The sequence below is a fragment of the Drosophila teissieri genome, chromosome 2R, assembly GCF_016746235.2.
Source record: "Drosophila teissieri strain GT53w chromosome 2R, Prin_Dtei_1.1, whole genome shotgun sequence".
Lineage (NCBI taxonomy): Eukaryota > Metazoa > Arthropoda > Insecta > Diptera > Drosophilidae > Drosophila > Drosophila teissieri.
The window spans coordinates 13132462-13144821 of NC_053030.1; the positions used below are offsets into that span (position 1 = coordinate 13132462).

Consider the following 12360-nt stretch of genomic DNA (forward strand, 5'->3'; position numbering starts at 1 on the left):
ATAAGCAGGAAGAAACTCACTTCAAGTGGCGCAACAACTCCCTTCGTGACGTAGACAAATTAGTGCAGTTAAAACAAGAGAGAACGCTATAGTCGAGTTCCCCGACTATCTGATACCCGTTACTCAGATGGTGAAAGTGTGCAGGACACAACACTCACAGTTTTGCGGTTTGTGGCGTTAAAGTGGCGTGGCAAAAAGTTTTTTGGCAAATCGATAGAATTTTACAAGACTAATACAAAAATGAAAAAATATTAAAACATTTTTGAAAAGTGTGGGCGTGGCAGCTTTTGGCGTTTTGTGGGCGTTAGGGTGGGCGTGGCAAATATTTTTTTGGCAAACCGATAGAAATTAAGGAGACTAACACAAAAATGAAAAAATATCGAAACATTTTTCAAAAGTGTGGGCGTGGCAGTTTTGGGCGGTTTGTGGGCGTTAGAGTGGGCGTGGCAACATGAATCGACAAACTTGCGCTGCTTCTATGTCTCTGGAGTCTGCATGCTGAATCTCAACTTTGTAGCTTTTGTAGTTCCTGAGATCTCGACGTTCATACGGACGGACAGACGGACAGACGGACAGACGGACGGACAGACGGACGGACAGACGGACATGGCCAGATCGACTCGGCTATTGATCCTGATCAAGAATATATATACTTTATATGGTCGGAAACGCTTCCTTCTGCCTGTTACATACTTTTCAACGAATCTAGTATACCCTTTTACTCTACGAGTAACGGGTATAATTAGCAGGCGACTAATTTGATTACGAGCTGATGAAAAATATCTCGTCATGTCCCTCAGATTTTAATAGGCGGCAGAGCATTTTCAGGAAAACTGCACTGCAGTTTGCACATAATTAAAACACAACTGGATGGGTGTACAAAAGAAAGCCAAGTTTATGTTCGGCAAATCGAGAGAATATGCCTAATTGCCACTGGAATGTGTCTGCTTTACTTTGCCGACATTTTCGCACAAATATTGACAGTCGCAGACAGAGATTTTGATTGCGAAATGCAAGAGTTTCAATGGTGTCTTTCAGCCACAGGCCAAAAATGTTGAGTAAATATTTAGGCAGCAAACAATAATGACTTGCTCTAAATGGAAAACGAAATGGAGGCGAACGTTGTTGATTCAACTTCTGGCTTAATTAAGTGACAGGGTGAAATGTTCCCAGGAATGATCTACTATTTCGAGAGTGCATTAAAGCGAAAGTGCATTAAAGCTGGCCAAAGATAAACACCAGGAAACTCTAATGACCATATATTCCGTTCACACATAGGTAAGCAATACTTGGCTCATCAATCATCCACTGTGTGAAACTTGTAGCGAAAACGTTGAAACGTGACTTCCGATTTTGGGGTGCAGAATACCTAATACCGAGTACCGAAACCCAAAACCCGAAACCCCCAAGTCCCGAAATCGTGTGTTGATGCTAGCTGGCCACTAAGTGAAATATTTATTACAGCCATGTATTTCTATCTATGCCAGTGCAAGGTGCCAACGCTTGTGGCCATTTCCATTGCGGGATTGGCCCCCAAAAGCGTCTCGTGAACCCGGCATAAATCAATTATTTTGGGATCGCCGTTCAACGGGCCGCCGGCCGCATTCATAAGGTAAGCCGCCTCCTATCTGATGCATTCACATGCTCGCCTGCACTCGTAAATTGCATTGAACCCTTTTAAGCGGACCGAAAATTCGATTTGACCTTTTGGCTGAACTTTTTGCCTCTTTTGCAGCTTCGTTTGCCGGGGTAAACACGTTTGCCAGGGCCTAATTGTCCATAATGGTAGCATGAACACTACGTGGTTTATGATTAAGTTGCGCAAGATAGTTTGATATTTTCAATTACTTAAGCGTTGCATATACACCTGCCAAAAAATAAACTGCTCAAAAAAAATTTTATAAAATAGCCGATTAATTTATATAAATGTTTATTCCTTTAGTGGGTTTTATAAACATAATACAAATAATCTATTCCATAGGATTATGTGGCGTCACCTAGCGGAAACAGTGCTGCCCATCATGAGAACGCAAAAGGCGCCTGTTTCAAATGGAAAATCACTCGAATAAAATAATACTTTTTCAGTAATACTAGTTCAACAATCTTTATCTTCTTGAAATAATGCTGCATATCTTAAGAACGGATACATTTGATACAAAAGTTAGGAGTGTAGGAAACAAGATTTTATCACTTTGGATTGTAATGGTTTCGTTTTTCGTTTATCGGCTGTAGTCTTATTTTAGTGAGTGACCTTGCAGGTTGCTTGGTGGCGTCTCTTATCACGTCGCTGGCACTCCACGCTGCAGTAGGCTGCATTGAAGCAGCAGTTGAAAACGGCCTCATCCAGGCAATGGTAGCACCACTGCTTCCTTTTAACTGCATCCAGCTTCCTTTGCGTGGCGGAAAGTTCTCTCCGGCACTTTAGGAGATCCTCATGCGCCTGCAGTATTTCGGCGGTTAGATTATCATATGCCACGGAGTCGGCAATCCCACGATTGGGCACCGGCGATGGGGTGTCAGAAGTAGTGTTATTGAGCCGTCGCTTCTTCGCAGCGCCGGGCGTGGCTGGAGTCGATGGCCTTCCTCGTTTGCCGGACGCACTCGGTTCCGTGGACTCCGAGCAGTGGGACAGAGCCACCTGTATGAGATTCTCGGCCACGGTGGGCTCGGCATGGAAGCCGAATAACGAGGCGGAATAGTGGGACAACATCATGTGGCACTGCAGTTCTCGCAACGCAGCGCTCAGAGCCCTGGAGTTCCGTGGTTTGATATGCGACTGAATGTCCGACTCTATGGGAGTAATATCACGTTCTGAGATAAGGGCCCGGGAATGAGTGCCACCAAAAAAGCGGACGTCGTACTTGATAGGCGGACGTTTGGAGACGCTCATCACCTGGAAAATAAATATACATATGTAGATATATTATATATATTGTATAATATCTACACACCTTTGCAGGCCATGGTGGTGAGCCCGCCTGCTTTGCTAAAACCAGCTCGTGCCGCTGAAGACATGGCTTGGCGAACCAGAGATCCGACAGGCTGGCCTCGTTGGAATACCTGTAGCAGTCGGGGCATCGACGGATTTCTCGGATGTCGTGCGTTACATCTCTCAGCAGCCACTTGGTGGCATTGTACTCCACGCTCTTGGGCCCAAAGAACAGGGCTATGTTGTGCTGCAGATCGAGCAGATCCACCAGAAACTCCGTTAAGTACGTATACTTCTCTGCCTCAATGTTTCGCTCGATGTCGCCCAGACCCAAAATCTTTGACTTGAAGAGGATCCGCTTAACCAGCGCCTTGTCGCGCTCGGTCCAGTGCTTGGCCATGTACTTGGTCACATCCATGGAGATCCAGGAGTAATGCTTGTCCCAGGAGTACTTCAATAGGCAACCCAGCTCCTGCTTGTCGAGCTGCGGTGGGTTGTGGAGAGCGGCCAGGGCCAGCAACCGGCAGTGGGTGCAGCGCTCCAGATCGCTGCTCTCATCGCTATCCAAGCTGCTCTGAAGTTCGTGCTTGATCCTCGCCAGCTTTCGCTGGCGGGCGCCCTTTTGTTCGCTTACAAAGAAGACGTCGTCGTCCCACTCGGTGTTCTCGTGCTTAAGGAAATCCGGAGTGGCTAGTGAAGTCTGATTGATGTTGCTATTATGATCAAGAAAGGGCGTTGGCGTTGGCGTTCGGGGAGTCTCCAAGTTCTGAGTGTTGTTAGGGGGCTGATTGTCCGATTCGTTGACGGGGAACCGGTAAGGTTGACCCTTGTCCGAGGGCACAGAGTAGTTGGGCTTTTCGGGATCCTGGCGCTGGCAATTATCGTGAAAGGAGCGATCGCAGGATATGCATTTCTTAACGACTCCGGGCAAATGGCACTCAAAGCAGTACGGATCGCTTGACGAGCTGGGCAACCTGCTTACTTTTTGGCAAAAGGTGAGGGCCAGACGCTTGGCCCTTCCGCCACCTGCTCTGGCCACCAGAATGCCTCGCTCCGTGGCATTTTTCACCGACAAACTGGCTGCCTCTGAAGAAGGGCTTCAGATGTTAACGCAATGTTTTGGATTGGATATGCTCTAATTCACTTGCCTGCACTCATCAAATTCAGCAGAGAGCGCTCCAGAACCGTCGCCGGCTGCCCAACGCCCTTCTTCAGCTTGTGCATCCAAATTCGGATGGCTGACGGCGGAAAATCGCTTGCCATTTCATTTGCGTTTTAAAGTTTTCTTGGGAATGGAATCAATTTTTGGCCAACTGGTAGTGTTGCCGGACTGCTGGATTGGGTGAAATCGCGTTGACAACTGTGAGCGACAGGAGCTGCCACCTCAGAGAACTTTAAATTAACATTTTTTCTAGCCTTTACTTAAAAGTAAGTTTGTAGTTACTTCTAGCTTTCCATCCTCAATCATATGTAAAACAGAGCAATCGAGCTTATTTCTGTAACACCATGCTAGGACCTATAGTAATGGTATTCCTCGATGGCATTTTCACGCGGATCAGCGACGGTAACACTGTTGAAAACAAAAAATATACACAACTTATACAATCCGACACGAAAGTGAAGCAAAGGAGCCGTGTCTAGAGCAGCGGAGGACGCGGAGGTGACCCCCAAGTCATGGCCATGCTCACGCGATTGACCAGCAGCGGCACCACCACGGTGGCCGGAGCACCCGGATCACCCAAGGGTCTGCAGCGTTTCCAGAACTACATCTCCGCCTTTTTGTGGCCTGGAACGCAGCGGCAACGGAGGAAGTCCACACAGCTCGACCCCATGGACTGCTTCACCAACGACCTGGTGACCAGGAAGACCCAGAAGTGGGAGGAGCTGCGCGACAGCCTGATCAAGAGACCATCGTCCGGAACCCTGGAGGCGGATGCCAATTGCAATGTGGGAATGCAGCCAAAGGCTGGTAGTACTTCCACCAGCTTTAGCCAGAACGTGGGGCTCATGTCCAAGGGCATGATGAGTGATCTTAAGGCTCTGCGCTCCCCACAACTGGGACTGGATATCAGGTCCTTGTCGCAGGCTCAGCTGGACAACCTGCTGATGGCCACGTTGGAGATCAAGAACAAGCTGGACTTTCTCTACCTGATCCGCCAGTGCATTCGCTGCAACCTGTTGCCCTCCAACGAGGTGTTCGTGTCCTGTTTGAAGTATCTGAGTGCGCAGCGCAAGCTTCAGCAGTTGGAGGCACTGGCGGAGACCTGTCGGCAGCTGGAACATCCCTTCTCACAGACCTACGCGGATCTGGCCCCCTTCCGGGCCATCGCCCTGTGGAACAATGGTAACGCCGACGTGGCCCTGATGACTCTTCACCGCGGCTACGGCGTAAGCATGACTTCGGAGGAGGGTAGGCGGATGGCGCGCACCGCTTTCCGTACCATTTCCGAGGAGACTCTGGCCCAGAAGAGTGAGGCGGTTCTAGTTTCGCTACTGGAGGTAGCGCGTGCCATTCACCGCGAGCACAAGGACATCTTTGTGGTGGCCTGCGTGTGGAAGCAATGCTTCGCTAGCGATTGGTTTTGCGATCAAAAGTCTGCGACGGAATTGTTTGAGCACTACAAGGAGTTGCAAGAGCTGGTGGAGAGGAGGTAAGGCGGTTGAATAAATTTAAACTCACGTTTTAAACACAATGTAATCTTCCTTTCAGAGCCAGCTCTTTGTGCTCTTCATTCCTCGCTCGCAACAATGTGGATGCTGTGCATCGACTAATCGAGGCGTTTTTGCAGCACCAGCAGCGTTCGGCTTGCTCCAGCTGCCTCAGCCTGCTCTTCAACTATCAATGTGAGTCTCTGCATCCCCAGCGAACATTGTATAACTCCCATTTCGTTTTAGATATGCGCAAGGATCTGCGAGCCTGCGCTGAGATTGTGAAATCCTGCAGTGAACTAGAGATGCCGCTAAATGAACTGCAGAACGAACAGTTCCTCAGTCTGTTCCTCGACCAGAGCGATCCTGTGGAGTCTTCGGGAATGGCCAGCAAGTACAAGGCACCCAAGTCCTTCCAGTACAAGTTCTAGTCCCCAGTTTCGAACGTTAAGCCGTTGTCATCGTAGTTTTAGCACAAGTGTTTGCACCATTGAGCAATATTGCAAGCATCCCCATTTAGGCCCCCACAAGGAATGTAGCGTCTCTTCAATAAATGTTATTTAATATTCATGCTCAGGTGGCCCCTTCATCCATCATGTTGCCTTCGGGCAGTTGGCCGGGCAAAATGCCTACGCATTCGTAGCACCGCGATATCAGGTGATTGCCGCACCGATGTTGCAAGCACTGTTGGCACCGCGTCCGGGATTTGGTGCCACGCTTGTTTCGAGCGCACGGCTTGCACCTGCGGTGCTTTTCCCCGTACCGACTAGCCAAGTTAATGCCCACAGGCAGGCTCATCTTGTCGGGTGTTAGCACGCCTACGCTGTGAGTTAGTTTTGCCTCGCCGGTCGCCTCACTAAGAAGCCGCTGACTGGATTGGCCGAGGATCTCGCAAATCTGCAGCCGCATGACGAGCGAAGTGCTTGTTGATCTTCGCTGAAGACGTCGCTGTAATCTCTGCTGAGTGAGGAAGAGTCCCAACTGCCTTTGGAAGTCGCGCTGCTCCATAGCGGCATCTCCCTTGGGCGAAAGTCGTAACAGGATCCATGCATTTACGGCAGCCGCATTAAGCACAAAGTGAAGTAGTTGCATAAAAGGATTGATCTGCTTTCTCAAGGATGCAGGCGTGGCATGGGCTGTGCTGAAGCGCTGAGAGAGTTCGTGAAACTGCTGACAGGCCTCTGTGGTTTGCTCATATGCCTGGACAGCGTCCACTTGGGAGCTAAGACCGCAGCAGTACACCGCTTCGCCATCGAGCGGAATGAGCTTTGAGCTGCCACTAAACAAGTGTGATTCTGTGGGCCACTGTCGCGGCCAATGTGGCGAAGTGACCTCCAGTTTACCCAACGAGCTTATTTGCCGCTGCGCCAACTGTTCGCACTGTGTCAAGTTTAGATACCGTGATCCCAACGTCACATTTCTCCCCGTGGTCTTGAAATCGCAGATCAGTTGCTCTACATCCTTGTCCGGACATCTCTGGTTTCTGCTCACCACAGCATTGGTCATGTACAGCGTCCTGGCATCACAGCAGAGGGTCATCCGTGACTTGGCCACCGAGCAGAATGTCTCATCCACGGCCAACCAACTACTGCAACCGTAGTAGGATCTGCAGTTGATTATAAGTCGCTGCCACAGCTTTTGGCCCTCGGACCAGCCACAATTCCCCGCCAGACACTCGGAAATGCTTTCAAAACGAGCGAGTGACATGGATGCTCGGAATATGGCATTGCCTAGCTCGAGAGTCCACAGCTCATCCAATGGTCCATGGTAGCGGGCATTTCGGAACACTCCACAGAGGTAGCTTAGTCCCAAGAATGCCCGCAGCTCGACAACGTCTAGGGGTCTCTGGACACCTGTGGAAGTTCTTCGCTTCCGCATCTGTTCGTTGACATGGCGCAGTAGAGATCGCAGCATTTCATCATCGAAAAGCAGCATCCAGGCTTCCACCGCATTGGAAACGGTTCGTGCTGGTCCCTTGCCACAAGCCTGTTGACCCAAAAGTGGAAGATCATCCCCAGAAGCATCCGGGTTCCGGGATACGCTCCATAGCTGCCCACATGGGGATGTGTAGTTTCCGGTATTATTAGGTGGACGACCACGTCCTCGCTTTGGGGCAGCTGGCCGGGCGGCATCCTCCTTCTTCAGCACCATGTCAGCCAGTTGGTCCTCGTTCATCAGCACATCGCCGTCCTCGAAAATCCAGGGAAAATTGCAGGCTGTGTCCTGTAGCGGATCGGAATCATCTCCGTTGAAGGATGCACTTTGGGCTGTGGAATCGGCCGGGGGCAACTGCTCCTCCACCGCCATCTTTTCACCATCCTCGTCTTCTTCTTCCTGGTCACTACATTTTATATTGGCCAGCAGCTCCTCGTCCAGAACGCATTCCATTGTTTGTTTATAAACTTGCAACAAAACAAACCTTTTAGGTCGCCGATAGGTTTGGACAATAACATCTCCACATATCGAGAATATGTATTGTTATCGAAAAATGTACAAATTTATATTTACTTCAAATGTTGAACATTTATTTGTTTTATTTTGAAAAACGTTTGTACATTGCATATATTTATTAAATAATACTTTTAACTTAAAAAATAAATTGAATATCCGGGCAACAAGATGAGTTTTGTCGTGTGACAAAAATGTATGTTTAAAAGTTTTGAAGCAGAATGCAAACAAATTTGTAAGATTTATTCTTCGCGCCAATGTTTAAATTTCAACTGCGGCTGCCAACTGAACTAGCTCCCCAATGGAGTCCCATCCCTGACTTATCGCACCTGGGCGGTTATCGGATTTTTTTCGCCACTAATTTGTTGTTGTTTGGCACGCAGGAAGAAAAAGGAATATAACATTTGGAAAACCGTGCGAAAATTGTTTTTCCCCACGGGTCCACTTAGTTATCATAGTCCGCGAAAAGAGTCCGTTGTAATGGCCGCGATCCTACGTTTCTGAGGACTGCCCCGTCACCACGGTTTGCCGAAGGGTAGTCCCGGGTTATAACACTGGAAAATCCAGTGTTTTGTGCAATCAAATGATAGTGGCACATATTCGAACATCGCAGGTGAATCCCCGGGAGCGTAAGACGCCCGTTATTTGGGCGCGCAGTGAATTTGTCAAAATATTTTGGCTAAAGTGTCAATTTGACATGTTATATGTCATGGTCTCTCGTGTGCGGTTGCGATATCTGTGCGATAGTTATCGATGGTTGGCCCCAACTTAATTTTATTTTTAAAAATTTTTAAATTATCCCTTTCTTAATGCTTTACTTTAATACGTTACCTTCATGCGTGATATCTGAAAAATGCTGCGATCAAAAAACTATACAATACAACCGATAAAAGAGAACGTTTTCAAAAAATCGAATTTGAAATTCGTTTTTGAGCCCTAGTTGGCCATGACTTTGGTGTCTGCAGGACTTGCCTGCCCTCGAGAAAAGTTAGTTAAATCTCAAAGTCTGTGGTGACAACACCTAAAGTTTTCAGCCCCTAAAGAAGCTAAAAAGTGAAATTTTTTCTGGTTTTCAAAAATTGTAATTGATGTTTTCTGTTTTTTTGTTGTCTTTCAATAATTTGCATTTAGTTTCTGGTCGTGTTTTAATGAATTTTCTGTTTTCTGAAGCTTAAGCCCGAGCTGCAATGATCTCGCCGGAGCAAGAAGAGGTAAATATGGTCCTGGATCGCCATGTACGGCAGAATATCCAGGACATGATGCACGAGGCTCATGTCCAGGCGAGCCTGCTGGAGAGCGAGGGTGAGTTTCCTAAATCCTGGCCGAGTTCCGATCTATTCATGCCGTTCCTGTCTGTACATGTCAGCTGCAGGACGTGACCGTTTCCACTCGGACTCGAGCTTGGACCAGGATTCTCTTCACGCCGAAGATTCCATGGCTGTGATGGACTCCTTGTCCGCCGATGGCATCGTGGAGGAGGATCTGACCACCGAGCAGGGCGCCAGCCAGGTGCAAAACTACCATGACATGATGGTGGACACTGATCACCACATCGACATCAATGGGTCGCTGCGCAAACGTCGCGGAAATCTGCCCAAGCACTCTGTAAAGATTTTGAAGCGCTGGCTGTATGAGCACCGCTATAACGCCTATCCGAGCGATGCGGAGAAGTTCACCCTGTCCCAGGAGGCCAATCTGACGGTGCTTCAAGTGTGTAACTGGTTCATCAATGCCCGTCGCCGTATTCTACCCGAGATGATCAGGCGCGAGGGCAACGATCCCTTGCACTTCACCATATCGCGACGTGGCAAAAAGGTTAGCCCCAACTGTTCGGGCTCTAGTGCATTGGGCCTAAACTTGACTGGGCCGAATCCCGCACATGGAAGCCCCGCTTCCGAAGTGGTGTGTTGTCTTCTGCGCAATGATTTTACTCCTGAAGTAATCAACTTGCTTGTCTCCAGGTCGTTGGCGCCACAGAGGAGGTGGACGGCGCCGGTGAGATACACGAGGGCATCGCCAATGTGCTGACCAACTTTGAGCAGTATGTGCAGGGCCCCAACGGACAAATGGTGAAGATGGAGCCAGAGTACGAGGACAGCGTCATCTACAGGTACCTAACGGTCTTTCTGACCTGGCTTCTTAGTCGTAGTCACTTCTATCTCCTTTCCCACCTACCCCGATACTCCTTTTCCTCTTCCAAGTTGGCAGCAGGCCATTGCAAACAACCCGATGGGCTTTCAAAGTCTTCACTCCTCGCTTCAAGCAACCATGATCGATAAAATTCAAAACTATCAGATGCGCAAGGCTGCCGCCATTGGGGGTTCGTCTGGCTCCGGTGGTGCTGGTGGTTCGAATTCCAACTCCAATTCAGCCACATCCATACTGCCATACAGCCTTTTTGGCCAGCTGCCGCCAGAGTTCGATGACGAAGAAAAACCAAGTCCTCCGAAGCGCGTAAGAAAGCGGCAGGCTACCGCAAAGACGCCCGGAGAGAAAACCAAGCAAGCAAAGCAAAAGACTGGGAATAAGCAAGAAATCATGTACTGCTATCAAGATGCGTTCGGCGGATTCGTGGTGGCTCCTAGGTACAATTTCTGCACCCGCTGACTGATCTATAGCCTTACCCCTTTCTCAACGGCTACTGGTGGTGCTAAGAATTTATTTTTATCCCCAGGTCCGAGGGCGAAGAGAGTGGACAGGGATACGAGTCCTGTGAGCAGAACAGCGAGGAGGAAGTACGCTTCGAGACCTCCGACGATTGGCAGAGCGTGATGAAGTGAGTAATGTACTGGAGATGCACTGAGAAAATATTGTAATTTATTGTTGCAATTCCAGAACTGTATTTGGTACTGAGGAAGTAAGCACTTCGGCTGGCAATAATCCAAGTACCTCTGGCTCTAAGGAATCTGCTCAGAACACCGCCTTCTGGAATCCCAATCAGCAGACTGCCAAGCGTGACGGTAAGTTGTTTGCAGACTTAGAGCTCTTTCCGTTGTAAATTTCCAGCAATTTTACTCTTACAGTGAACCAACAGTTGACCGACTTCAATAACGAGTTGATACAGGCCTCAGAACTGCAGGCTATCGAACCAACCAGTTCCAATCAACAGGACATCGGCGACAATCTGCAGGCAGACGAGGTGTTCCCCAGTGCCGAAGCAGAAACTGGCCAGAATCAATTATCGGCAATATCCCAGGGTAACATATTATATTCTCCTTTCTGATTGAGTAATCTTTAATAATCTCGCTATAGGCACCAGTCCAGATGAGCGTGACAAGTACAAGTGTCTCTATTATCTAGTGGAAACTGCCATGGCTGTGCGCCAAAACGATGACGTCCAGGACGACGATTTTGTTTACATGGGAGACTAGAGCCCTAAACCAAAAAAAAAAAAACACGCAACAGATCCCGACTTTCCGATGTGCCGAGGCGTGTATATATATATATATATATACATATATATTTAAGTAATTTAATTCAAGAGCAGCCTAAAATTTGGCTCTAACCCCTGTTACTGCGTTAATTGAGTAGGTTACTAACATAATGTACAAATCTATAGATCAATTAGCAATGCAATCGCCCAGTCAAATACCCATATCGACACCAAGTCAATTCGCGAACAAATCGGCTTAGTTTTGGACCTGACTCTTTCAAACTAAACACGATTATGTATACAACTGATACTTGAATAAACCAAAAACCCACGCATTTGCAATACACTTTGCCATACAAATGTTGGTGTATTTTATCTAATGGGCTGATTACGAGGCATTGTATTCTTAGGTATCCAATAATTATGTACATACATAAAAATGAGAGCCTTAGTGGTAAATGATAGAACCCATTAATATTGTAAATATATTGGTATACATTTGATTTGATTAAGTTATTTCGTTTCACTTTCATTACTTTGGTGTTTTCAACTGAATAATCTACTAGTTCGCTTCGCAACTACATTAACATTACAGTAATAAATTTGCGTTTAATTATCGGCTAGTTTTTTTAACATGGTCTTCGTAGTTTGCGTATAAAAGCAAGCAGTTTTTGGTTAAATAGTGTGACTCTTGAAATCCAGCTCTATATAATACCAATGGTAAGTGACTACCTGCGAAAAAGCAACAGTAATAGATTTACTTTTAGATGATGATCGCTGAATTAGGCAGCCCTCTTTACGGTGGCAAGGATGAATGCGCTATTTGTGGTTGTCCCTGGTGCTCATACTACTAAATGGACATCGAAAAAGATTTCAAAAAATTATGTACTTAAATGTAAATCAAAGTTTGTTGCATAAATAAATTTATTTATTAGTAGATCGATAACAACATTAAAATGCA

At 47.5% G+C, this 12360-nt stretch overlaps 4 protein-coding genes across 8 annotated transcripts; 2 read left to right on the forward strand and 2 right to left on the reverse strand.

Moving 5' to 3' along the window:
* Nucleotides 1-2088: 2088 nt before the first annotated feature.
* On the reverse strand, nt 2089-4268 carry LOC122614023 (zinc finger MYND domain-containing protein 11). Its single transcript, XM_043788477.1, has 3 exons — nt 4078-4268; nt 2952-4015; nt 2089-2893 (listed from the first exon to the last, which is right to left on the reverse strand). Exons 1-3 carry the CDS (start codon nt 4190-4192, stop codon nt 2240-2242), a joined length of 1833 nt encoding a protein of 610 aa, XP_043644412.1. The 5' UTR covers nt 4193-4268; the 3' UTR covers nt 2089-2239.
* Nucleotides 4269-4484: 216 nt separating this feature from the next.
* Nucleotides 4485-6154, forward strand: LOC122614025. Its single transcript, XM_043788479.1, has 3 exons — nt 4485-5580; nt 5640-5773; nt 5825-6154. The coding sequence occupies exons 1-3, from the start codon at nt 4604-4606 to the stop codon at nt 6007-6009; spliced, it is 1296 nt and encodes a 431-aa protein (XP_043644414.1). The 5' UTR covers nt 4485-4603; the 3' UTR covers nt 6010-6154.
* LOC122614024 lies at nt 6019-8024 on the reverse strand. Its single transcript, XM_043788478.1, has one exon. The coding sequence runs from the start codon at nt 7964-7966 to the stop codon at nt 6152-6154; it is 1815 nt and encodes a 604-aa protein (XP_043644413.1). The 5' UTR covers nt 7967-8024; the 3' UTR covers nt 6019-6151.
* A 187-nt stretch (nt 8025-8211) lies between these two features.
* Nucleotides 8212-11759, forward strand: LOC122613048 (homeobox protein Mohawk). 5 transcript variants are annotated; one of them, XM_043787017.1, is made up of 9 exons: nt 8212-8639; nt 9197-9328; nt 9393-9928; nt 9988-10136; nt 10228-10611; nt 10701-10802; nt 10862-10986; nt 11050-11223; nt 11279-11759. In XM_043787017.1, the coding sequence occupies exons 2-9, from the start codon at nt 9214-9216 to the stop codon at nt 11395-11397; spliced, it is 1704 nt and encodes a 567-aa protein (XP_043642952.1). In that variant the 5' UTR covers nt 8212-8639; nt 9197-9213; the 3' UTR covers nt 11398-11759. The 5 variants fall into 5 exon arrangements, with proteins under 5 accessions (XP_043642952.1, XP_043642951.1, XP_043642953.1 ...); XM_043787016.1 differs by lacking the exon at nt 8212-8639 and adding an exon at nt 9008-9107; XM_043787018.1 differs by lacking the exon at nt 8212-8639 and adding an exon at nt 9008-9107 and having other exon boundaries at nt 9399-9928.
* The last annotated feature ends 601 nt before the right edge of the window (nt 11760-12360 follow it).